The sequence below is a fragment of the Oikopleura dioica genome, chromosome 1 (assembly GCF_907165135.1).
Source record: "Oikopleura dioica chromosome 1, OKI2018_I68_1.0, whole genome shotgun sequence".
NCBI classification, from domain to species: domain Eukaryota; kingdom Metazoa; phylum Chordata; class Appendicularia; order Copelata; family Oikopleuridae; genus Oikopleura; species Oikopleura dioica.
In genome coordinates, this window is record NC_137291.1 from 10682082 (window position 1) to 10708228 (window position 26147).

Genomic DNA, 26147 nt, shown 5'->3' on the forward strand with positions numbered 1-26147 from the left:
TTCACCGTAAATCCAGTACTAAAAGTTATGAACAAGTAATATGAAGTGCAGTTTATAATGTAATTTTTTCAGGTATATTTCTGGCATTGAGAGGTATCTTTTTCTGATAAAAAAATATGCCTTCCTTATTATCGTAAGCCAATTTTCATAGAAACAGCTGATTTCAGAAATAACAATTTTCTGCGCTTTATGACTGTAAATATATTTTGATATTAACTGTATCTTTGTTAAAATAACAAGACACTTAATCTTACTGTCTTAAACCTGTACAAAAATGAGTTAACGGCAAGCATTACTGTCAAGGTTATTTCTAGCGCTCGGGTGTAGTAGCTAGCGATTACGCTATCGTTCACCTTGCCTGATTCTGGGTGGTGGTGGTGCTGACTGAAACGCGGGGGCGAGAGCGCGCTAGCTAGTAAAGCGCGGGGTCTAAGTAAGTGCCGATGACTTAGAACAGATTTGAGGAGCTGGAACTCGGAGAAGCGCGCACGCGAGCGCCGACGCCACAGCACCACCACGACCGCGGACCTGGCAATGCTCAATTCATAGCGGGTCAGTTATCAAATCAGAAACGCAACGTGAACACACACAACCAAAAGCAATTTCTAAAAACTACTCTTTTTATACAACCCAAAAATCGAGATTAACGAAAAACCCTGAAAACAGATATTAACCAAAAGAAAAAACGGACGACGAAATTTCCAACGGACAAATTTCTACAATCATCAAGCAGAAAACCTCTTTGATTAAACCAATCGGTAGCAATCTCAAATAATTTCTTTTAATTCAACTTGCTTGAATTAAAAGCCCAGGAGCAATAATCTAACGAGAACCTTTAGAAGAAAAAATAATCATGACCGAACATATCGAAGAAATCGCCACTAACCACTCAGACTCCGGCTGCGGCGGATCCTCTGGAGGCGAATCTCCACAACGAGAGAAACTCACCTTTGATGTTCGACTAAAGGCTGAGCCTGAAGAGCATATGCAGGTTTCAATGCCACAACAAGACAACAGCTCGGAACACAGCGGTGACTCTCGGCGAAAGCGAAACTTCGTCGACGACAAGGATAAGGACGAGTCTTACTGGGTCAAGAGAAAGAAGAACAATGAGGCCGCTAGACGATCCCGAGAAAAACGACGAATGAATGATCTTCTCCTCGAGCAACGAGTCGTTTCTTTGACTGAAGAAAACAAACAGCTCAAGGGACAGCTCTTGGCGCTCAAACTTCGATATGGTGAACTTGAAGAGTTCAAGCCCAAGTCCGCCTATGAAAAGCCCGGACAGCTCTTCACTAATCGCAATGGAGATACTTCCGCTACCGTCCTCGTCAATTCTCCTGAACATCTCGCTCAGCATCTTCAGGCCCGCGCCGCTGCCGCTCATCATCATCACATGGCCATGAACCATCAGGCTCCTTCCTCGCCACCCAAGAAAAGTGGAGGCTTTTCCATCGATAACCTGCTCGGCAAGAGCTCCTCTGACGAAGAAATGGAGACCAACCGACCTCCATCGACCGATTCGGGCAATAACTCCGACGATGTCGCTCCTGCCTATCCCGCTGGCTACAGTCACAGTCTGTACAACCCGATGATGTACGCGCACTTGGCGAAATCCTCTCCTTACCTTCTTAACCCTGCCCTTATGGCACAGCAAAAACTTTACGGTATGAATTGAGACACCCATGGGGATCGATGTTTTTATACCTCCAGTAATAACATAACCAAGCACAATGTATAATGTACAGTTCTGAAAAAAAGATTGGCGCATCGCTCACACGCCTAAATTTTGCACATATTACCCCACTGCCGAATAGCGAAAATCGTGTTCCATGTAAATAGAACATATTTAAACATTTTTAACCCATTGCCGACAACGTTGAACCTCGCACGTTGAGCGCGCGCTGGATTTTTCAAGGTTAAAGAGGTTAAAAACAACTTTATGGGGTAACGTGGCTAGTGTAAGGAACTGGATAAACATTTGGAGCGATTATAAGACATAATTCGGCCCCCATGGGAACTCGATTTATTTTCTATATGCGATGTCCACTGTCTAACTTTTACCTACCTATCACTTCTTTAACCTACGACGCATTCATAGGTTAACCCTGATGTGCCTTAACCATAAAGTGTAACCATTCTATTGGCTGTGCTAGGTCGCGTAACACTGTCCTAATTCTAGGTTTTTCAAGTGCGCCAGTAATACCGCGCGGTCAGCGTTCTTGGTCTAGTGAAAAAATTCGCCGTCTAAGATGCTAACCGCGCGCTAACAGATCGAAAGGAGTTAGAAATTAACCCCCGCGCTCGGTGTGGTGATATACGCGCCGCGCCGCGGGTGTGGTACCACCTCCTCCTCCGAACGCTTGGTTGAACGGTTCGAAGGAATCGGGCTAGTAATGACCGAACGGTTGGACAAGGAGCCACTACCACACTGCTCTTCTTCTCACTTCGATCAATAAAGAGCTAACCACCAAAGCTTAGACACATAAAGCAAATTGGTGCTCTGGCTCGTCGGCCGACCGAAAAATCCTATCCTTCTGGTAGATGAGACCACATTTGGGACCATTTGAACCGGGGCAGAATCATGTTCGTGAACGACTAAGCCGCCTAAAAACTTTAACTTTCAAAAATCATTTTTACATTTCATCACTTCTCATTTTCTGTTTTAAATTATGTTATCTATTTACATTTTCGATCACATATTCTGCTGCAACTTTACTTTTGTTCATTTCTTTCCTCGTTATTCTATTTAAATCTGTGAAACAAAAAAAAAACTTGGCAAAAAACTAAATAAAAAGCCCAAAATCATCAAAAAATCAAGTGTTCTTTCTTAGCACCTGAAATCAAGGAAGAGTAAAGCCATATAATATTTCAATTATAACTAAATCGCAAGTAGCAGGTTCTTGTTGCTAGTCGCTAGAATAATTCATGAAGCAGAGCAAGAAACGAGCGGTGGTACAAGATTGTAGACTTGCTGACATTTGGGTAATTGAGATTGGGCTTGGTTGTGTTTAAAAACAAGCAAGGCGAAAGCTTTGAGACAATAAAAATGGAGCAATTCGATTGAAGTAAGCGAAGGTAAAAATAGAAGTTACGAGTTACTCCGCAAATTTAATTATAAATTTGAGTAACGATCAAACATTTAACATTGTGGCCGCTAATTGTCAATTAGTTATTGAAATGAGGAGTGAACCCAACCGACCAGCCAGGGAAAGCACTCTTTGGGAGAGATGTTTCAGTGGGTATTCACCGTGTGTACAACAAACATGAGCTCGATCAGGCGGCTGCGGGTTAAAATTGGCACCACGGGCATCTGATGGAACATGCTCGTAGGATTTTCTTTCACACGTTTCGAAATTCAATTAGATTAATCACCAAATTATTGAGAAGGTCTGCCTTGGATGAGGACCGCATAAGAAAACTTCATCGAAATTTGGGATCTTCGATGCTTGGCAATTTACTCTGTTGAGAGTTAGGCGTTTCGATAGTACTTTCGCGCTAACTTGTATTTTGAACTCTTCCGAATTCCGGTCCACTTTCCAGAGAATTCGTCCAGCTTTGAAAAGTGACACCGTAGATAAGGAGTTCTTTTCACTTTAGGCCGAATACTTCGAAAGGCTTAGCTGAAAGCCTTTAGCTTCAGAAAACGTGGAACATTGATATACTGTCGTATTAGATGTCTATCTACAAGCCGTCGTGCTTATTAGGGAAAAACCCGAACTTCAGGTCTATCTGCAGAGGGCAGCAGAAGGGATGAAAAGGTCGAAGAAATACATGCCGCGAATTGACCGCGTGGGAGAATCAAGGATCATTCTTTCACGTGAATCAAACCTTCAAGCTCTAGCTTTTTCCTAAGTGATCTTTATTCTGGCAAAATACCAAAATCGAAATATTTCTCCGTATTTTCAAGGATCTTTATTTTATCAAAATATGAGAATCAGTAGAATTAGAAATCATCGCCAACAGAATTTATTGATACCTAAAAGAACGCAGTCAAAATACTTGTTCAAGCAAGAAAACTTACTCTTTTCTTCTCTGGAAGGTCATCTAAGCTTTCTTCTTCTTGGAGATCCGGTAAATGGGCGCTGATCAAGACCAAGTATAGAAATCCCCCCAAAAAGGATCCTATGATCGGAGCAACAATCGGTATCCAGAAAAAGTATTCAGCTGCAGTGAAAACATAGTCCCCATAAAGCATCGCAGAGAAAAGTCGAGGGCCGAGATCTCGGGCAGGGTTGATGGCGTATCCACAGTTTGAGCCAAAGCAGAGACCGATGGCCATAACAACCATGCCGACCAAAAGAGGTCTGAACTAATTTTAGACTCCCAAAGTTCTCAAATGGGGTAGTTCAAACTATTTAAATTTTTACGAAGGATCTTTACGATGATATACAGTCAGTTCGGACACGACTCTGACGTTATCACTTCGCAAATATTATCTTTAAACCAGAATGTACTTGATTAGCTCTACATTTGAGAAAGATAGAACGGTAAATAGCTATTGGAACTTACACAAAGCCAGAATGCGGCTTGGAATTTCGACCGTCGGTGATGGATGAGACGATAAACACAAGAAACATTGTTCCGAAAAGTTGGTCAGCAAATAGCGTTCCTGTAGTGGGTTCTTCCACTACTAGTATGGGTTGTGACGGGTCTGGTTTGACTTGATACGTTGTCGGATAGGTACAATAAACTCCAGCTACTGCAGAAACTCCTGGAAAAATAATTTGAACGAAGAATACTCGAAACTTTCGAGTCCAAAGGACTTTATACCTTGTTCTTGCTCAACAAGATTCAAGTACTGTCCGTAAACGAAATATACGGGAATTCCACTTAAAAAGCCGCCCAAGAACTGGCCGCAAATATACACAAGTGCAGTTCCAACGCTCATGCGCCCGAGAATAACTTCTGTGATCGTCACCGCTGGATTAATATGCCCTCCTATTTATAAAAATTAACCACCAATTATGGGCAATAATTATTGTACCGGAGGCAGCAGCGGAAACATAAACACCAAAAGCGCATGCGAAGCCGTAAGCAAAGTTGATGTCGATAAAATATGCACCATTCATGATATTTTGAGCCACTGATGAGTTGCCTAGTGCGCAAAGGACGAAGACTCCCATGCACTCGCCAAGAAACGCGGCTAACAAAGGCTTCTGTTGATCGAATTTTTAAATTATTAATTAAAAAATAACAGCTCAGATGTTTACTCTCTGAACTCGTTCCTTTTTGATGCAGTTTCTTATCGCTCTCTCCATAATAAAGTGTTTCTCTTTATATTTTCGACGGAAAATTTCAGCCTTGGAATCTTTTTGGATCTGTGAAAGTAACAGATAGGGCCAGAAACTCAGTGGGTAGAATAAATACGCTCGAGCGTCAAACTTCTTCTTGCTGATCCTAGACAAACACTAAAATCGGTACTCGTTCTTTGCCCAGTTTTTGAAGAAATTTTTGGGATTTCCGTGTGTAAATTTTGACGTATCCGAACTCGAAGTCGGATAGAACTAGTTTCCGATGGAAGTTTTTAATAAAGAATAGTTTCAAGGGTGACGATAGAATGGGCCCTAATTTATCTTTAAATGTCTACCGGAAATAACGCAGCGAAGTTTTTATACCTCTGTTTTTACGTTGATTGAATTCTTCTGACCCATTTTCGAACTTATAAAAGTTCCGTGTTTACTAGAGCTTCCTCCGCCAGATTGTCAGTCCTTGTTGAGTTTTCAAACATCGTCGATTCCAGATGAATAAAAGTCTTCCTTCTTGCTGAGATTTCAATTACGGAAAAATTTCATCAGTAATTTTCTAACACTAGTTGATTTGTCGCATTTTACAATTGATTTGTTAGCTGGCATTTCGGAAAGACCCGCAAGTATTTCTTGGGCATTTACTGAAAACTAACCGTAACAAACCTTCCGCGGGGGTTCAATGGAACATCAATGAGTCAATGATTCAGGCGAAGAAGAAGTTAGAATTTTCGACCTCTTAATTCGACTCCCAGGTAGTAGAACTAAGTAGGACTCTCAAGAAACGCACGATGTATTTGGGGCATTTGAGCATTCACGTTCAACCAAACACTGTCGACTTTAAAGTGAACGAGCGGAAATGTCTTCGAGGACCCCATCAAGAACTTGTATTCTCAAGACTATTTTAGAACACTTCAGTTTTTAAATTTATTTACTATTGGCTGAAATCTAATAATCTATCGTTTCGATGTCGTTACTCTAGCAGCATATTTTCTTCACTGGAGATCAGAAAGTTTCAACACTCAATAGAATTTAAAAAAGAATCATTTTATAAACTGACTTTCATATCATATGCGAAGCTGCTGCAGTCTTTATACCCTCTTTGTTCACGCTCTAGTTCTTCAAATTTCTAGAGCAAGACACTGCAGAAAATCCGGCCTAGTTTTTAACCTGCTTAGGGTAATCTCTTTCTCTTGAAAGTTCATCCCTCAGACGCAGCGTATTCTGTCTCATCTTCAGCTCATTTTGATTTTTGAAAGTACTAGACTCGGGATGGATCGGAATTCTGGGCGACCTGGGAAAGCTCCAGTCGCCCGCGTAAATTCGACCTCCTCAAGATTACGTGACAGCGCCCGCCACCGTGGAATTCGTAATAAAGATATTATTGAAGAATTCTCCGCCTCCACCGAATCAGCAGCCTACGAGTTTGCGCCGCAGCGGGGGCTTATCACTGATCAAGTTATGGAAATCGTGGAGTTAGATTTCCTTCGAATAACTTATTCGGGGCGACTGTCGACTTGAAGCTGGATTATGCACGTTTAAAAAAGAAGAAGACGGTAGCGACGCTAGAATCCATCGGGCCGACCTTTTGAGCCTATCTACGTATCGATAAGAGCTAGAGCTTCCCCAAAGAGCTAAATGAAGCTTCTGAAGCTTGCTTAGAGCCAGATAATCCATAAAAACTCTCCATTAAGAATTTAAGATAAGTTCTATCTTCACTTCCGGGAAATATAAACGACTGGGAAACGTAAAAAAAAGATAAGAAGAGGTAGACCTTCGAAAGAATTTTCAAAATAACGTGATAAAGTGGAGCACGGTATCTGATGAATTCAGAGTTTCGAGCGGATTTTCACAACGGTTAAAAGCAAAACGCTAGCATTTCTTTTCCCGAGTCAAGATAGGGTATCTTATTTTCCACGTCGGTCAAAATAATTCAAAGCAAGAATAATTAGTTGATTTTTTTTCTTTAGAATAATGCTCTAAAAAAAGATGTTCTCTAAGATAATAACCCAGCTCAAAGTAGTAACGAAAAAGGCGTCTTTTAGTTCCCTAGCAACGCGCTTGAGACCCTGTTTGATTTTTACTCATTTAGAGATTGTTCCTTACCTTTATTTCCCCGCAGCTCTAGAACTCTGAGGGACAAACACAAGCCCCAGGGCGAAACAAAAAATTGCAACCCGAGAAAGTTGGAAAAAGTAGAGATCGTTTCTAGAACGCGTCCCTAGAAGTTGATTTTTGAAAAAACAATCGTCAGTCGTCTGAAAGAGCCCCCTTCGACATGAGCCAGCGACAAGTTTTGCTCGGTAAGTACAATTTTTACAGAAATTCTGGATGATAACTATTTACTCTCTAATGAAAATAGATTAAAATGCAAAATATCATTAAATTTTCTTCAGTTTTCGAGCAGTATCAGAAAGCGCGGACCGAGTTTGTCCAAACTGTGGCCGAATTATCAACTCGACCACAGAATATTGAGACGCTCCAGGCCACTGGTGTTATGCAGCTTCTGCGACCACTTCTTCTCGACGTTGTTCCCGTAAGTTTTTATAGCAACCTAACCCAATCTTAGCGTTCATTCAGACCGTCCAGCAGACAGCTGCTCTCGCCCTTGGCCGACTCGCCAACTACAACGATGACTTGGCCGAGGCCGTCGTCAAATCGGACATTCTCCCGCAGCTCGTGTACTCGCTCGCCGAGCAGAACCGCTTCTACAAGAAGGCCGCCGCGTTTGTTCTCCGCGCTGTTGCCAAACACTCCCCCCAGCTTGCCCAGACTGTAAGTTTTCTTCTCCAAAAGAATGATAGCATCGATTGCTTTTAGGTTGTTGACTGCGGTGCACTTGATGCCCTGGTCATTTGCCTCGAAGAATTCGATCCCGGTGTGAAAGAAGCCGCCGCCTGGGCCCTTGGATACATCGCCCGCCACAACGATGAGCTTGCTCAGGTATAAAATTTTTTATGTCGTGTCTTACATTTTCATAGGCTGTTGTTGATGCTGGAGCAGTGCCCCTCCTCGTCCTCTGCATCCAAGAGCCAGAATTGAGCTTGAAGCGCATCGCCGCATCTGCTCTCTCCGACATCTGCAAACACTCCCCCGAGCTCGCTCAGACCGTTGTGGATGCTGGTGCTATTGCTCATCTTGCTCAGGTAATCCTAATCCCGCATTTGCTCAGAAACACACCCGCCTAGGCGCATTAGCCAGAAATTGAAAGTTTATATTGACTTGATCCGATGCTATAGAAAGGAGCTTTCTGCGTTCAAAAAACTCCACTTGTGAAAATCTTCTAAATTCACGCTGTAATTGTATCTCTTTTAGATGATCCTCAACCCAGACTCGAAGCTCAAGCGACAGGTTCTCTCCGCTTTCGCGCAGATTTCCAAGCACTCTGTTGAGCTCGCCGAGCTCGTCGTCGAGGCGGAGATCTTCCCCGCTGTCCTCACTTGCTTGAAGGTAAATTTAGACTCTTGTGCGGATTTAAATTTTGAATTAGGATAGCCACGAAGTTGTGATCAAAAACACCGCCACTTTGATCCGAGAGATCGCCAAGCACACTCCCGAGCTCTGCCAGCTCATCATGAACGCTGGTGGTGTTGCCGCTGTCGTTGACTACATTGGCGACACTAAAGGAAACGTCCGACTTCCAGGTGAAGCTTGAAACACCTGAAAACCGGACGATTGAATTTTTAGGAATTATGATGCTTGGATACGTCGCCGCTCACTCCGAAACCCTCGCTATGGCAGTCATCGTCTCCAAGGGTGTTAACCAGTTGGCCATCATCCTTTCCGATGAGCAAGAAGACCACATCAAGGCCGCCACCGTCTGGGCCTTGGGACAGATTGGCCGACACACGCCCGAGCACGCTAAGGCCATTGCTGTGTCCAACGTATTACCAAAGTAATTTGGAAAATAATCTTACAATGCTAACGCTATCTTAGATTGCTTCAATCGTACATTTCCCCGGATAGCAGTGAAGATTTGCAAACAAAGAGCAAAAAGGCATTGAAAAATATTCTACAAAAATGTGTGTACTTGCCCGCCCTCGAACCTCTCCTCCAGGAAGCTCCTCCAAATATACTCAAGCACGTTGTTGCCCAGTATAGCAAGGTAAGTTCAACCATTTCAACTTGAGTGCTCATCGATTTAGGTTCTCCCCAACGATCCATCAGCCCGAAGAATGTTCGTTACTTCTGGTGGCTTGAAAAAGATTCAAGAGATTCGAGCTGAGCCAGGCAGCGCCCTCCAGGAGCATATTCAAGAAATCAACAAGGTGAGTCAAGAACAAGGTCAAATTAAATCGGCTAGAGCGATGTGGAGATATTCAAAGTGATTAAATCAACAAAGAAAACCTCCAAAATCTTATCAAGATAATAATAATTATTTTTAGTGCTTCCCCGAAGAAATCGTGCGTTACTACTCGCCCGGATACTCGGAAGCCCTCCTCCAACGCGTCGAAGGCTTCAAACCATCAACGGAGATGCAGACAAGCTAACTCACATGCGCATTTATATGACTCATTGCTCTATTTCTATAAAAATATAAATATTTTCCTAACATAATGAAAAAAATCAAATCTGGCCCAAAGCAAGTCCGAGAGTCACTGGTTGACAAATAGTGACTTGCTTTGTCCATTCGTGTTCTTTGTTGTTGTTTATGATTATTGAGTTATCATTAGAGAATGTCGGTAGGAATGCTACAGGAAAGTAAATTATCAATGACCCATTTTATTAGATTTCTAATTCAGGAACCAAAAGGATTAGCCGAAGAAATGGCTACTTCAGCCTTCGAATACGATCCTCACAATTTCTGGCATGTTTATAAAACCCTCAGAAATATCGAAATTCAAGAGCCGAACGAGGTCATTTTCGACAGATTTACGAAGGACAGACAAGTCTCATTCTCTTGTAACTTTGAAGAATACTGTTCAGAGGTACAGTTAGTAAAGCTTCTTCTGTAAAACAGCTGTTTAAGTGGAAGACAAAAACCTCAATCAGCTCCTCTTTTGAAGAGAAAATTTCACCGGGAAAACGTGAAAATTTCTATGTCACAAGTGGACTCGCTCGAAACAGTGCTTTTTTCAACCCAACTGTTGATGTGAGCACGTTGAGCACAAATGGCCATTACTTATCATCAATGAGCTCGAGGGTCGCACCTGGACGGGTTCAACTTTTGGAAACTCCGGAACTAGCTCTAAATAGCAATCAATTAGTCCGGCCTGGATTTCTTATCTTGGGTGAACTCTTGCACATTCTCTGACTCACGTTTTCTGAGCTAGAATGAAAAGACCATCGATTTGGACTTCCATAGCTCGTACTGCTTTAGTTTCTGGTATTCTCACTTCGGTATCCCTTCAGGCAGTTTCGTAATTCACTTGAACCGCGATGGAGTTTCTAAGCCTGTGGAAATCTTTGGAATCGGCGCGTATTACCCAGATAAAGCAGGAAGGGCTGAGAACGCTAATTCACCTCCACTAGAAATGATCGCGGGATAAGCTCATTTTAAAGACCAGAACCTTGGTTGGAAGACTTACGAGGACAGCTTAATCGCCCGTGATACAGAGGACTGGCGGTATTTTCAAATTCAATTTGATACAGAACAAAGCGAAGACTGGAAGGGAATGTCGATTTTATTTCAAAATGTGAGAGGAGAGAATTTCCTGTCAAACATAGCGCTAGATGACATCCAGCTGAATCCCAAAGACTGTCAAATTCTTCCTGAACCCTTTCCACTTCCACCTGACCTGCCCGCTCCTCCGGCCAAAGTTGATCCGACAATCCCAAGCAAAATGTTCTTCGAAGACTGGAAACTCTTTCCGCCTGAAAAACGACTCCAATCTCAACTTGAATACGACGAATCGTTAAAAACTGGCCAAAAAATATCCATCCGATTTTCTCAATGCGGAGGTGAGGAGATTTACCAAGAAGGTGGAATCTGCTGCAATGGAAAAATGCATTCAAGGAGATCGGGAAACAACTGCTGTAGGAAAAAGCCGTTCTTCACGAGGAAGCAAATTTGCTGCGGGAAGGAGGTTGCCGACAAGAGGAAATATGGATGTTGTAATAAAGAGCTGTATTTATTAGCGGATAGTTTTTGCTGTGGTTCAGAGATGAGGTTTGTTAAAAATTACCGATATGAAACTGCCGCCATTATATTAGAAATTGAAAGCATTTTACTTAAATGGAATGCCTCAATAGCATCAGCGCTATTTTCAAGCCAAAAATGACCATAAAATAGATCGTTCCAGATTTTATCCCTTAGCAATCTACCTCATCTCGTTCTCAGAAATCCTCCCTCGATCTCAGCTGGAGCGCTGCTGCCCCGTTACCCAGATTCGTTACAATCCATCAATCCATTTTTGCTGTGGTGGGCGGCTGGTAGACAAAGAGCTCAAAGAAAGAGGCTATCAATGCTGTGACAATCAGATCTTCGAGCCAGGAAAGAAATCGGGTGTGCTGAGTGGACAACATTGCTGTGGATCTGGAGCTGGTCAAAAGCTTTTGTCAAAGGAGCAAGGTTGCTGCAAAAATAGAGCCGGAGCCAAAGGATACGATCCTACAAACGAGTTCTGTTGTGCGGGGAAAGTCTATCACTCGAAAGTCCATGAGTGCGTGAAACCCTACAATAAAAAAGAGTTCGCCAAGAGGATCTTTGGTGGTGATCGCGCTCCTGGAACCTCCCCAGGAGAAGATAGATGGATGACGCTACACGATTTCATCGAAAATGAAGATAAGGTAAAGAAAAGCTATAATTACGAAGAACTCGATGAAGTGATAAGACCTGACTGGAGAAGCTTTTATAATTTATATCACTGAAAACTTTCTCTTGCAGAATAAAAGTAAAACATTAATTGACGTGAGCATGATTTGAGGGCATATCTGAGCAGTTAAAACATTATCTATCTCCGGGCAAATATATTCGAGCTCTTCAGATTATGAGAGTGAGTAATTTTGACAAAATTCAAAGCATAAAAGCCCGAATTTCATACATACATCCGGGCTGGTAGATAGCTCAGTTAGCCTCCACGGGGCGGCTTCTTATATGCTCATGCAGGAGCATGTCGCGCGCTATAAAATATGGATCCTGCGTAAGCTGTTCGAAGCCCGTCTTTGACTTCGGATGGGCGCTACCAGTCTGTTCCCCCTGAAGGAGCCGAAAGTAAGGGGAGAACTTATAGGCTAAAAACTCCTAACTGCAGATAAAGGGGTTCTCTGAAGTGGAGGGCAGAGTTTTTATAGACTAAATAAGTACCAGAGCGCAACATCAATGCTCACGTCTTTTTAACTTGATTTTTGCGTATTTTATAGAACTTATCTAAGTTATTTTTAGTATATTTGTATATTGACACCATGAATAGAGACAATACTTTGTAGATACAGGTAAAGTACTAATATTGCCTAGGGCCACATAATGAGAATGTGTGAAATTGCTATGTGTATGAAATTGAATTGAATTGAAAGTGTATGCTTTTCATGTTTTCTGTAGTTCCGAGGAGGATGCAAATAGTTGTTGTTGGGGGTTGAGTTGATTATTTACGTAGTGGTTTTCCTAAACCTGCCTAGGTGGAAGAAGAACGGTTAGGCGAACAGAGGGGAGAGGAAAACGTCTAAGAAGGCGTGGCAGTCACGGGACACAGAAGATTTCAGGTTTAGCAGGAACAGTTGCCTTCTCCAGGGGGATTCTAAAGTGAAAGTAAGCGCAGGTAATTCAACGAAAAACGTACCTCTGGATTCGGTAAAGGCTTGAGTCGAATATCTTGCATGCCACTGTCTGCGGCGGTTTGTTCTTTGGGCTCCATTCCTGAAAACGCTGATAGAAACTGGCGCTAGAAAGACTTTGAGTACCTGGAAGGGCAGCGGCGACGCGTCTGAAGAGCTGCTTTACGTTGTATCCGGTTTTGGCACTTGTCTCGATGAACATAACATTAAGTTCTTTGGCTTTTCGCTCGCCTTCGTCGATTGAGACCTGTCTTTTGTCCGCCAAATCGGTCTAAATTCTTAGTAAGGAGTAACTCTAGCTATTTGAACTCATTCAGCGAGTTGGTAAGCATAAATACGACTAGTTCGCACTCTTTTGCGGGGTGTGGGTAGCTCAGTTGGCCCGGGTGCGAGTTTCGAGACAACCATGGCAAGCTCGAAACTCGCCTCCAACTGAGTGACAGCATTACCTCTGGGCTAAGCAGCCGACAGAAGCCCAGGTTAAGGCATAGAGAAAAACACGTGGGCCTGCTAGAATACTGCGGGGTTGCAGATGCGGGACCTGGTTCTCTGGAAGACCCGGATAACAGAGTTTTGCTACTTACTTTATTACCAACGAGAACAATAATAACGTCGGTTCCTCGTTCTGTGCGTACATCGTCGATCCACTTGTTCGTCTGGTTGAAGCTGTTGATATTTGTCACATCGTACACGACAACGGCCACAGTTGAATCTCGAATATAACTTGGAATCAGAGATCTGAAAGAAAAACATAAGGATGAGCGTTTGAGCTACTGAAATATAGGATCAGCTCTCAGGAAGCCGGTTGGAAGCCGGCGTGCTCTTGAAGAGATGACCTGAGATGAAGTACAAAAAATAGTGGTTATTTACGTTGGCTCAAAATTTTGGCCGAGTTTTCGTCAATAACTTATTGACAATCGAGTAGTCTTTTTGAAGAAAATAAACAAACAAAAGTAGATATTTACCTGAATCGTTCCTGCCCGGCCGTATCCCACAATTGCAGTCGCACCGTTCTATCCTCCAAGTACATAGTCTTCGACAAGAAGTCGATTCCGATTGTCGCTTGATAGGTATTGTCGAAAGAGTCGTACATAAATCTGAACAAGTTTTAAACTTTCATCCACAAGAGAAAGACGTACCTGGTGATAAGAGAGGTCTTTCCAACACTTTGCTCTCCCAAAAACACGAGTTTGAACTTTCGAAGCGGATTTCCAAAGTCTGTCGCCGCCATTTTCAATTTTTCTCTGAATGAAAAATGCGTTTTAGAATCTGGGTGACAAATTCTAGCAAATAACACAACTCAGGACGCAGAAAAACAGCTCGTGACTCAAGCAGAAACGCGTCAGATTCAATACAAAAGGGGACAACAGTGGTATTTAGCTCAATCTGCGGGTTATTTATGCTATCAATAGACGTTTATACAGTCCCTTGGTCACAAAAAGGTCGAAAAGTAGGCATCTGATCCGCGTTTGTACGAAAAAAGGCTTATAAACAAGGTTTTTGAGGTATTCTAGAGTTTTTCTATGAAGCAGACCAACACTTATTCATAATTTTAGAAGCGCTTAAGTTCAAGGATTTAGTGATAAAAATTTTCGGGAGAATAGGAATTCCTGTTATTTAACACTCGATTCCGGCCCCTAGCTTCAGTTAACTCTCTTCCTCACAGGTACCTTACTGTAAAAGGCTCACACAGTGCTCTTGGATAAATACCTAGGAGTGGAAGAAACATGATATTAGATAAACGATGTCGTAAATGACCCGATTTATCTTCCGATTTATCTTGCTTGTTACTACGCAAAGACAGCTCTGATTCATTCTCTAGCTTTGAATCTCTCAGCTTTGAATCACGAAAATACAACTATCGGCGAGTATGAACGGGCGAAAATTCCCCAGAGAAGGACCATCGGGATCTCGTTAACCCGAGCGACTGGCTCCCTGGGGGTTGAACTTGGCCAATAAATCGAAAATTACTCTTGAAAACAGAAAGCCGGATTTTTCGATGCTCGTAAAATACCCGTAGTGAAAACGGATCCATTGCAAAACGCCCTAGAGGGGATTCAACATTTTTCAATTGTGAAGACTTCATCGCATTTTCAATTTTACCGTATCAATTCTAGGCCGGCGCCGGTAGCCAGTACAGGGCTGAAAGAAGGCTGATTACAGAAATCTTTTGCAGAAGAACTTGAGGAAAAATGAATAAAACGACACAAAACATAAAATTTTTATTCTTTATTTTTCTCAAATTTTATGAAACAGATAAATCGGATAAAAAATAACTCAAATACCCGATCAGTAAGCTAAAATTTCAATATTTAATGATTGGTATCGAATGGTAGATAAATGCAGTTAGTGATTTCTTACAAAGAGAATCATGAGGAAAAATACTCAAAATCCAAGATCAAGACCGAAAATTTGATGAGTGATTAAACGAACTTAAAATTGTATGCAAGCGAAAATTTTATACACTTGATCTCAGTTCTACCGAGATCGATAAAGTTGGTTCCTAAACGGTGCCACCAAAGAGGGGTCGAGTCAATCAATGTCATCAGCAATGCACAGAAGATCTACAGCTAAAAGTATACGAGGAAGTTTAAAGCAGTTAGTGACAAATCAGATTGACCCATGAAAAATAAGGGTACCTATCGAGAGTGCTTTTGATCATCAGAAGGTTATTCAAGACTTCCTGCAGAGTTATGAATGGACAGTCACTTTCTGGGAGATTATTTGTGAAGCTGGGTGTTTTTGGCGCTTATTGATGACCTCCGAATCAAGGTCACTAAGATCTTATTTCATGGCCTCTTTCTCACGATTACTAATCATACTAGAACATGAAATTAACTCTTGATGAGCATGATTTGGTGACCATCAACAAGTGTCAAGACCGCCCAGATTCATAAATAAGGAAATCATCTCCTAAAGTGACTACATTCAGAATCCTACAGGAAATCATGAAGAACCTTCGGAAGATGATGGAGACATGCTAAATTTCGAGGAAAGAGCGAAGCGTGCGTTTATAGATACAGTTTCAATGATTTACATCTTATCTACTCTACAAAAATTTACACCTGGAAAGTATACGATATTTTCTTCACAACGAAGTAGTGGGGCAAGTTTCTTGCCCTCAACTTAAAATTTATAGCGCGATTTCGGGCAAAAACTGAAATTTTAGCCCAAAATCCCGTCTTTGCCCTACGAGCAAGCTCTAAAAGAGTCAGCTTACAGTGAGTGTAGCCAGTGTCAAATTAAATTCATGAACTTTATAGTACAGTACTGCCAGTAAAACGCAAGAAAGGATCAGTGCTGAGGTAAGTGAGTGGAGATTTTCAATGAAAATTTGGCCGAAATTAGGGTCTCTTCGTCAAATCCGGGCTCATCAGAGAGCCGTTATCTTGCTTTACTTGGCTCTTAGTTGGAATTACTCGTTTTCACCGCAAACTTTGACGGTCCTGACCAGAGTTGGTAAAAAAGTATACTTCACTCGCCCTTCAGAATGAAGTATACTTCATGAAGTATACTTCAGGGCGTTGCAGGGCGTTGAAGGGCGTGAAGTGTACTTCCGCCCTTCCCTCTACTTCAACCGCCCTTCCGCCCTTCACTCTACTTCAACTTGGTTCTGTCGGCCATCAGAATCCATCCGCCAGAATTTTTTCAAATTTTGCGCTTATTGGCTCTCAGGCGCCATGATTTAAATCACGCTAATTGTGGCAGATGAACCGATAGCTGAAGTATACTTCAGGGCTTTGAAGGGCGCGTGAAGTACACTTCACCGCCCTTCAAGAATGAAGGGCGCCCTGCAGATTTTTGAAGGGCGAGGGGAAGTATACTTTTTTACCAACTCTGGTCCTGACAGCCAATAAACGAATATAAGTTGTAGAAGGTGAAAATATGAAATTCCAGCTAAGAGCCAAATACGGCCTTCCGAGTAGCCTGGATTTGACGTAGAAACACTTAAAAGAGCAATTTCTCAAAGAATCAATAAATAATTGTGAAAAAAACGTGAGGTTTGGCAAAAACGGCGTCTGGTCACTGAAGGCTGATTCAATCTGTATACGTTTCAATGGGAAAGATAGCTGAAGACATTGTAGGGAAATAAAGCCTGGTAAGTATCACTTCACTTTAACCCGTTTCGGGTACGTTGTTTCCTGAAACAGCTTATGAAAGAAAAAAAAACTATTGAAAAGATGGTAAAATAAGGAAAGCTTGATAAAAGCGCAGCTAGTCGGAGTCGTCGGCAGATGGCTCGGACTTAACTGAGCCCTGGGTAGACGGGGATGGGGTCTGCGTAAGCGGCTGTGAGGGGATAGACATATCGGGCGTAAGCGCTAGAATTTCGGAACTAGGATCGAACTTGACTGTTTTTGAGTTCATGATTTTGTCGGAGGAAAATTTGCTCGATTTTCTGATCATTATTTGAGAAAACTAAAGTTAGCATGGGGAAGCAGGATCAGAAAATGAGAGGTCATGAACTGGTCCTGGAAGAGCCAAGGATGTTATGTGTTGCATCATGGGAATCATGAATCTTTTCACAAGTTCGATAAAGAGTAATTCGATGAGTTCAAGAATCGCAATCATAATATTTTTGAAACAAACATCAATTGTGTCTTGGTAACTGTCAAAAAACACTTAGATTCTTGAAAGCATGAATTTTACAAGATATCGAACTCGGACCTGAACGCGTCCATCGAATTCCGGAAAACAAGTCCCGTCTCTCGCTCAGTGCCAGGCTCATACGCCTCCACTAGCTCAGAGAGCCGACCCATCATATCAGATAGTTGCGAGAATGTTTTCTGGAGACCTCTCGTGTCCTGAAAGAATGCGTGTTGCCCGAACATGTGTCAAACCTGTCTCCTTGCCATTTCATTCAAATTTCCCACAACAGCTGACCGGGCGATCATTTTTTAGTTTCCTTCTGTACCTAACTGTACAGTTTGTTCATTTATGCACGGTGTCACTCGTCGGTTCAGGGGAGGTTTCCGACGAGGCTTCACGAGAACATTCATTTCCGGGAATCCGTGTATCTGGTCGAAAAACATGATGACTTTGTTACTTGATGATTTACTGAGATTATCCAGTTACGGTTTCGTCGATTTTCAACGGTGATTACTTACAGAAGGACTCCAAAAACCTTCAGGGATCATGAATTTGATGCATAAGAATGTTTTCAAGACGATAGAGTACGTTTTCTCGGCCGAAAAGCGATGAAAACCGGCCATTGATGATGAAAAGATGATTTTGACTGACGAAAAATGAAACGATTCGACTGATACTGTGTCTTTACTGTCATCGAAGTCTCAAACCCGGATTATTCTCGATACACCGGCATTCAGGAAACGATTTGGAGCCCTCTTTGTCCGTCTACCCGACAGAAATCTGTCTGGCAACCCAGGCCAGCTGTGGCAAATCTTCAACAAGGACACTAATTCTAGGGCTCACCTGCACAAAGTGCTCGACACGAGGTCGTTTCACAGATGGGCCTTCCTCGGCGCTATGCCTCGGCCTTTTCGCGGGATGCGTTCCGGTCTTTGCGGCGCTGATGCACTCGCGAACGTTTCGATGGAAAACGCGTGCTGATCGCACTGGGCGGCACGCGTTCGACGGTTCAGTGGACACTTTTCCCCAATCAAGCTTTTTCACGCGATACTCAAACTGGTTCAAGGCTAACGCAAGGAAAGCCAAGGCTTCTCTACGATTGAGTAGCGCTTTCCTTGAGCTCAACGACGGGGCCGAGCCTCGAAGAGCTATCGGTCAGGGCGTCGATCGGAACGAGATCGGCAATAGAATCTAACTCGGAGACTTCTTTTCTCGTCCTGGAGTCAATCAGTGTTACTGATCTACCTGAACAATGGGTCATCAATTGTCCTAACATTGAAAAAGATAAATGTTCGAATAATATGAGCCCATTTTCCTTCAGAAGCTTGTGTAATTCGATTCTTGAGCGCCTTGACGAGCGTATTTCTGCCGACTCTGTACATTCGCGGCTTGGCCCCAGTCGGGATGAGCTCAGAGATCCGGACTCGGATTGCTTGAAAGTCATACTTCTGCTTGCTTGCAAGAGACCATTCTGCCTTCTCGACCATTCCAGTCATCGTTCTTTCCCTTTCCGAGTTTTGAATAAATGATTCATGCTAGTCAAAAATACCAAAGTCGTAGTACAATCACTACGACGAGCCCCGTATTTTCCGGGCCTGTATGATTTACTCTCCTACAGTGAGGCCAAGGCAAACATACTCTTATTCAAAGAATCAAATGCGTGGTAATCAAATAATCAAAAAAGCCTAGGATAAAAACTACGACTTAGTGAGTTTACTACTGAATAAACTCAGAAGAGCCTTTTCCAGTTGGACTTTTGTCATTTTGAATAAGACATTCGACGGATTTAACTTATTTTGACTCAAAAACATGATTACTTCAACAAAATTGGCTGATTTCGGCACTAGAATGATCGTTTTTTCAAAATTTTTACCAAGCTTCATCACAAAGAAAGACTGAATTTAGGTAGTCAGAGCCATAAACACTACGTAGCTGCAATATCAGGAAAACGAACACGCTCGAAAAGGATTTCTATTGAATAAAACTCATTCCTGTTCAGTAATTCTGGTGCTTATGATCGCCGATTTCTGATTTTTTAAAAGCAAAAATCAGTGATCCGATTTCTTCGCCATTCTTCTTACTGTATTTCTCAAAGAATGAAAATAAAAAAAGTTAGATTTTTAGAGATTTTTTTTTTCTGGCTCTCTCTGGCTCAGTATTTTTTTCTAAGTTAGGGTTTCTTTATAAGCGAGCGAGAGAGAGAGGCAGAGAGAGTTTTTTTTTGAAAACGGCTAGAGCGGCTCGATGGATCGGGATACGAGCCTGTCCATAATAGTACAAACGACACTCGCCTCTCGACGAATCAGCGCCCGCCATTCACGTGGCTCCAGCAGAAAGTGTGGTAACCGCACCGCGCCTTTTCTCAACGGGGCGCTATTTTCAAGAGTCTGGCAGGTCCAAATCAAGCCCGCTCGATCACGAGCAACAAGCTCGAGTTCTGGCACATTCATTCCATTTTTGAGGCGAATTTTCCAGCGATTGCGTAATTTTTTGAAATATTTCAACCTTTATGCAAACACCACGGCTCAAAAGCGTATTTTCGAAAATGCTACAGGGGGGTCATTCAACAACTACCGGGACGATTCCCATCATGAAGCGTTATTCTGTGCTCTGATGGGTCAATCATGCAAATCAGCCCGGTCGTTGTTGAAAGAACCCCTTGTAGAATCTACTGGTAAATTGCTCCTGAGTCAGGACTCCTGACCAGAGTTGCAAATTTTCTAAACTGAGCTAGCTGAGCAGCCGCTCAGCAAAAATAAAGCGAAATTTGCAACTCTGTGGGGAAAGAGCATCTGATTATTGAAAAACCTATCCACGACTTCATGCAGATTGTTGAAGAACTATCAGATTGAAGGAACGTTGCATTTTCAGGATGGAGCTGATTGTGATGGTTTCACATCACTTTTATCAAGCTCAATCCTGAAAAAAGAATAGCCCACTCTGAATAGGAAAGCCACTGTTTTGGAAACAAATTTAATCCATTTGATGATTAAATATTTTATTATTAGACTTTCATCATTATTTTATTGCTCAGAGTCTGAGTCTCAGAGTCTTAGCTTTAGACGAGGACTAATCATAAATTAGAAAATCATCATTTCTCAAGTCGTATTGAAATATCCCATCAGGATGTTGCACTACCGACTTCAATTTGAGCCGATGCTAAAGTTCAAGATACAAGAATGTCTCAAACCGACCTGACTAGCACATGAGTTCAATGCGAAATCAACAACTTATCCATCCTGATCAGAAAAACGCTGAAGCGTGCTCCCCGGCGTCCCAGACTCTGAGACAGTGTTGTCTTTTTCTATCGCTCCCACTTTCCTTGGATTCCAAAAATGATGATGATGCTGAATTCTTGGATTGTTTTATTGAACTGTTAATACAGGTAAGAATTCAGTTTGAAGGCTCTGTTCGGTTTCTTCGGACTTGAGCTCATTCCACCAACGCTGATCATTTCCTCAAGCGGTTTGATGAACACGTATTGGAAGATCCAGAAGGTCCCACAAAAGCACAAGATGTTCCAACAGTGAAACGCAAAGTAGATCGCCTTGAATGTCAGCTGGTTGTAATTCAAGTGCTAAAATGAAGATGACTCGAGCAAATTATGAAAAATAGAATTTGATCGGGCGCGGCTTCATTTTACCTCGTGATTGGTAGAACAGCTATTGATCTTGGCCTGGAGTTCGGTATCGTCGGTAATGTACGCGACAACGATGTTGTAGAAATTGATGCTTTTACAGCTGATAGCGTCGATTTCCCTGAAAAATATTATTCGATGAATCAACTTTAATCAACCTGTAGTAAAAGTCAAAATCATCGTCGTAGTTGTCAATCACGAGCCTCGCCAGGTACCGGAAGAAGATATCATCGGCTGCATTTTTCTTAAACTCCTTCAGGACAGTCTTGATATCATCTTTTTTAATGGATAAGTCGTCCTTCAAAGTCTGATCTTTAAAACTATCAGCTTTGTCTGGATCTGCTGTTGCGATGTGCACAGCTTGATCAGCTTCATCGTTGGATTCTAAGAGGGAACGCGGTTGATTCTTTTTGATGACGTTTGGAATTGATGGTGCAGCAGTAGTTTTTGAGACAGTCCATGAGTTCTTAGCTCCGCCGATCCCTGAAGATCCGAAGAGATTCGTTTTCTTCGTTGTTGCTGCACCGAAAGAGTTACCAAAGCCGAACGATTTGCCGCCAAATGTTTTCTATTGCTCGTTTTAAAAAGTTTAGATTGTAGCAAGGCATACTTTGGTCGTTTGCGAGCCAAAAATTGAAGGACCTTTAGTCACTCCAAAATTTACGATTGACTTCGTCGTCGTTGCTCCGAAGTTCCCAAACGAGGGCTTTGTTGGTCCAAAACCTATCGTTTTCGCCGTAGTAGTTTGCGAATTTTTCACCCCAAACATAAACCCGTTTTGTAAGACCGTACTCTTCGTTGTTGTCACTTTCGAATTACGGCTTACCGGCGCTGTCCACGGCCGAGCTGTAGTAGGTGCGTTTGTTGCTACTGATTTTATTTTTGTGTTGTCCGGTACAACACCTTTTCAAAATAGTTTTAAACAACGAAATCATAAGGCTTACTTTTAGCTCCAAGCGAGTCAAGAAAACTTGTCAGTCCGCCACCGGAAGACGCAGGTTTTTCTGTTGATAATTCATTTGAATCCGCTGATAATTCGGTTAGGAAAGTAGTGTTAGTACAGTTTTACCTTTAGGTGCATTATTCTCTGTCTTTGTGGATGGTGGCATCCCAAAACCAAATATATTGGTGGCTTGAGGGTTTATTTGATTGGGTTGAGCATTGGCAACACTTGCCAAAAGCCCTAGAAATGCTGCAAAAAGTATCAAAGATATTGATTCCTTTGAGAAAAACATATTTTGTTTTATTCTGGCTCGAGAATTCAACCCTTCTCGCGCTTATATTTGCGATTATACCGTCATAAGAACGTAAGCAGTTGATAAGAACTCAATTCTATCTTCCCAGCTCTAGCTTTATTCTGCTATCATGGGAATGTTGGGCAAATATTTATGCGAAATAATGAATAAATGATTGACAAGTAAGCTTTTTTATTTTATTTTTTTAACAGAGTTTGAATTTCTTCTTGTCTCCTTTTGGCCCTAGAATGCTGATTTTCTTAGCTCCTTTCTTTGAAGTCGTGCAGACAAGCTATAATTTATTGTGAATAAGTTCAATCGTCGTTTCTTACTTTGAGGGAAGCTCCAGTTTTGAGACAGTCGATTTTTAGCTCCAAGCCATTTTCAGTTCTTTCTCGACCCTTGGTGCGGATGTAAGTCATGTCTTTGCGTTTGAAATAGCTGTCGAATGCATCGTTTTCGTCGCAGACGTCTCCTGTTTCTTTTGATTCTGCTTGGGCACCTGAAATACTGAAATTTTGCTCAATCAAGTCATCTTACCGCAAGTAATGAGAGTATTCGCTGGAAAAACGATGCCATTCTTTCTGTTCTTCTTGCCTTTGTAAAGCTTGCCATCAACGCAATCGAGGATATTCACGTTCGCTGGCTTCCCATCCTTGCATTTGAAGACGATTTTTTCTACTCCCTTGAAATAAGAATGCTGCTTCTGCACTCCTGCTGATAGATCCGTCAATTCGCAAGATTTAGGACCAAACGCTGAAATTCAAAAGTTCTCTAAGGTAAATGATGGAAAAGTGTTTTTCCAACTCTTGCAACCGAGTGTCAATCAGTTCTTGATTCCTCATTTTTGGCAAAAATGAAAAGATTTGACAAAGACGAAAGAATCTAAAAACGCGTTGCAATTGGCGGTTATATGACAGGGAGAACATCGGCGACGCAAAGATAAGAAATAAACATGATTTAGAGGATTTAGAAGGGAACAAAAGAAACTATGGCTGAAGGATTTTTTAAAATTAATATAAATTACATAACTCTAATGTTTGATAGTTACTTGTAAGAACAGGAAAACATTTGTTTCATTCTTTATTACTTATCAAAGTAAAGTGGGCAGGTGAAACAGGTTTCGTATCATTTTAGTTTTTCCGTAAGGAACTGATTTGATTCATTTTAGAGTCGGCCAACTCGGCCTCTTTATCTCAAACAGATCGATCCAAAGACGGAACACGCCAAGATATCAAACCATGTACAGTCAGGTCTTGCAATTGCGCGAACTGCAATTGCGCGGTTTTTGGCGAAAATCTCGAATTTTTTTGCATTTTCGTAAAGTGCTTCTTTTGATAGTAAAATGCCAAATAAGAACAGTTATTGAATATGCAACCAATTTTTTACTTTTCTAGAGACAAAGAAATAAAAATAACGTAAGATTTCAGCATGCATCTATATATTACGCAGAAAAGAGGCGAAAAAGATCAATAAATTTGTCCTATTTTCAAAAAAATTGACGGCTTGCAATTACGTGGTTTTAGGCGAAAATCCCGAAAAATAAAACCGCGCAATTGCAGGACCTGACTGTATCTACGGATTTTATAATGCATTTTTGAAGTCCCGACTTTTATCGAAAAGGGACATTGATTTCAATCAGTAGACGAAAGACATCCTGGGTTAGGAATTTTTCTAAAAACCAACATTGAAACCTCTTCCAGGGGTTCACATTGCGGTATCTCGGTCGGTATATCACACATGCAGCACCTCTAATATCCGGAAAAGTGATGATGACCTTGAAGTCTGTCAGTGTGGTGGTGGAGCTGAATCGACGTTACTAATTGATCATCCTAAACAACTCCTCCCGCGGTCGCCAGCTTTTTAAACCAGCGCAGTCTGACGTCTTCGACATTTTTTATTGCAAATCAGAGAAACAAGAAAAAAGGGGGATGAGAATTAACGCGGTTTGGCAGATGATCGGAATATCGACTGTTATTGGCGAGAATAAACAGGAACTAAGTAAACTTACAGGAAAGGGTTGATGATTTTTTAGTAATTTATTGTTTGCTTCTATAATTGAAACATTCGCTACCCTCGAAGATGCGAACTTCTTCTGCAAAAACTGGCTCGAAGAAGATTTATCTTGCAGGTAAGATTCGTTTTAATGCATATACCTAAACAATCATTGAAGACAGTCGAAAAAGAAACACTTCATCTACCGAGTATCAAAAATATTCAACGATCTAAGTTGGAGAGTCTCCACTGGTCGATGCGCGAACAGAAGATCCAAAAAGATCCGAAAGAGACGGGAAAGTAGTTCGGGTAAGGGAAAATATTTTATTAAAGATTACGATCCGATGCAAGCTGTCATTCGATCGGCAGTACTGGATCATGTGACGAGGATCAGACAGATGGCAAAGGCCAAGGCGACGGCCTATAAGACGGTTTCCAAGAGGAAAACCTGTATCATTTCAGGAATGGCTGGGAAAACTTATCTCTAAAAGAAGCGGCCGTAATTGATGAGCTTCATTAATAAGAGTTTGATTTTAATTGACCCTAATGCGGATCCGGTCAATCCAAGTTTTCTAAACAACTTTCGATTTCATGCTACTTATTTTAGCATATTGGGAGAAGTCTCTAATTGTGGCATCTGAAAAATTCTTAGCCAAGGCATGCAATACATGGTTGGAAAGAGCAGAAAAAACTGAACAAAACTGCACTTTTAGATTTTTTTTGATAATGGAAAAAAATTATTCTAGAGACGATTTTCTCTAAATTTTCCCAAAATTGGAAAGCGATTTTCGCTAAAATTTTTCATTAAGCTCTAAAAACTGACTTCAGAAATGAAATCAGCGTAGTCAAATCTACTGGATTGGAAGTTTTCAGCTGTTCATCTCAATGATAAGCTCTTATCGAAATCGCGGGAAAAGAAAGAAAAAACTCAAATTCGCCGGTAGGGCGGCGCTCGCGCGCTGCAGCGCCAGCGGAGGACACACAAGGGAAGCATCAAAAAACTTCTTTCTCTTCGAAGAGCTTGTTCTTTTCTAGTGGCCTTTTAAATTACTTTATGATAACTTTTATATAATATTTATATTCTTTAACTGATTTTTTCTTTATGATATCTTTTATTAATAGATATTATTAATAGACTATTAACCCTAGCCGGATGAATGAAAATGGCATTCTCGGGACCAAATCATGACCCCCTTCTTTCTAGTGCTTATCTGAAAGCCCATGATCTTAGGAGTCGAATGGTATGTTACTTAGGGTTAAGTCATAAAAAATGACGTCATTTTGCTCGAAATAAGGCCCTTATGGGGAAAACCTATGTAGTGCCATAACTTTTTATTGAACATATAAAAGTATATTGATCTTAGGCTCATTCGAAAGAGCAGCTCGAGATCTAGGTCGGGAGAGGAAAATCGCGGTCAACCACCCGGTCAACCACGTGGTCAAAATTTTGAAACCGGCCGGTTCAACGCGGTTTATGGCTCCCGACCTAGATCTCAAGTTCCTCTTACGAATGAGCCCAAAATCAATATACTTTTATATGTTCAATAAAAAGTTATGCCACTACATAGGTTTTCCCCATAAGGCCCTTATTTCGACCAAAATGACGTCATTATCTATGACTCAGACCCTAAATAACATATCATTCGACTCCTCAGATCATCGGCTTTCAGATAAGCACTAGAAAGAAGGGGGTCATAATTTGGTCCCGAGAATGCTATTTTCATTCATCAG

At 41.7% G+C, this 26147-nt stretch overlaps 6 protein-coding genes and 1 long non-coding RNA gene across 10 annotated transcripts; 2 read left to right on the plus strand and 5 right to left on the minus strand.

Annotated features, from left to right (window-relative positions):
- Positions 1–501: 501 nt before the first annotated feature.
- LOC145709889 (uncharacterized) lies at positions 502–2802 on the plus strand. The gene is made up of 2 exons (XM_081787590.1): positions 502–758; positions 840–2802. Exon 2 carries the CDS (start codon positions 854–856, stop codon positions 1676–1678), a length of 825 nt encoding a protein of 274 aa, XP_081643716.1. The 5' UTR covers positions 502–758; positions 840–853; the 3' UTR covers positions 1679–2802.
- Positions 2803–3904: 1102 nt separating this feature from the next.
- On the minus strand, positions 3905–5158 carry LOC145711237 (aquaporin-10-like). Its single transcript, XM_081788967.1, has 5 exons — positions 4988–5158; positions 4774–4941; positions 4513–4714; positions 4025–4307; positions 3905–3979 (listed from the first exon to the last, which is right to left on the minus strand). Exons 1-5 carry the CDS (start codon positions 5124–5126, stop codon positions 3947–3949), a joined length of 825 nt encoding a protein of 274 aa, XP_081645093.1. The 5' UTR covers positions 5127–5158; the 3' UTR covers positions 3905–3946.
- Positions 5159–7393: 2235 nt separating this feature from the next.
- LOC145705329 (sperm-associated antigen 6-like) lies at positions 7394–9817 on the plus strand. The gene is made up of 11 exons (XM_081782790.1): positions 7394–7549; positions 7643–7782; positions 7827–8021; positions 8067–8189; positions 8228–8392; positions 8562–8696; positions 8737–8890; positions 8934–9141; positions 9183–9351; positions 9392–9514; positions 9632–9817. The coding sequence occupies exons 1-11, from the start codon at positions 7525–7527 to the stop codon at positions 9734–9736; spliced, it is 1542 nt and encodes a 513-aa protein (XP_081638916.1). The 5' UTR covers positions 7394–7524; the 3' UTR covers positions 9737–9817.
- A 2747-nt stretch (positions 9818–12564) lies between these two features.
- Positions 12565–14231, minus strand: LOC145711795 (ras-related protein Rab-6A-like). The gene is made up of 6 exons (XM_081789487.1): positions 14099–14231; positions 13925–14056; positions 13544–13697; positions 13086–13230; positions 12965–13041; positions 12565–12922 (listed from the first exon to the last, which is right to left on the minus strand). Exons 1-6 carry the CDS (start codon positions 14188–14190, stop codon positions 12890–12892), a joined length of 633 nt encoding a protein of 210 aa, XP_081645613.1. The 5' UTR covers positions 14191–14231; the 3' UTR covers positions 12565–12889.
- A 1065-nt stretch (positions 14232–15296) lies between these two features.
- On the minus strand, positions 15297–19795 carry LOC145695458 (uncharacterized). Of its 4 annotated transcripts, XR_014133732.1 has the most exons (8): positions 19549–19792; positions 18864–19063; positions 18664–18793; positions 18393–18584; positions 17628–17764; positions 17432–17478; positions 16792–17311; positions 15297–16394 (listed from the first exon to the last, which is right to left on the minus strand). XR_014133732.1 is itself a non-coding variant. In XM_081772460.1 (7 exons), exons 2-7 carry the CDS (start codon positions 19043–19045, stop codon positions 17175–17177), a joined length of 825 nt encoding a protein of 274 aa, XP_081628586.1. In that variant the 5' UTR covers positions 19046–19063; positions 19549–19795; the 3' UTR covers positions 15297–17174. The 4 variants fall into 4 exon arrangements, 3 of the variants coding, with proteins under 3 accessions (XP_081628586.1, XP_081628578.1, XP_081628571.1); XM_081772460.1 differs by having other exon boundaries at positions 15297–17306; positions 17427–17478; positions 19549–19795; XM_081772452.1 differs by having other exon boundaries at positions 15297–17311; positions 18864–19049; positions 19535–19793.
- A 1108-nt stretch (positions 19796–20903) lies between these two features.
- LOC145706610 (uncharacterized) lies at positions 20904–22423 on the minus strand. The gene is made up of 6 exons (XM_081784035.1): positions 22256–22423; positions 22131–22214; positions 21797–22089; positions 21345–21754; positions 21193–21307; positions 20904–21126 (listed from the first exon to the last, which is right to left on the minus strand). Exons 1-6 carry the CDS (start codon positions 22419–22421, stop codon positions 20926–20928), a joined length of 1269 nt encoding a protein of 422 aa, XP_081640161.1. The 5' UTR covers positions 22422–22423; the 3' UTR covers positions 20904–20925.
- Positions 22424–22607: 184 nt separating this feature from the next.
- LOC145711076 (uncharacterized) lies at positions 22608–23308 on the minus strand. The gene is made up of 3 exons (XR_014135117.1): positions 22962–23308; positions 22754–22923; positions 22608–22713 (listed from the first exon to the last, which is right to left on the minus strand). It is a non-coding gene; the product is annotated as an uncharacterized LOC145711076 (long non-coding RNA).
- Between the last annotated feature and the right edge of the window lie 2839 nt (positions 23309–26147).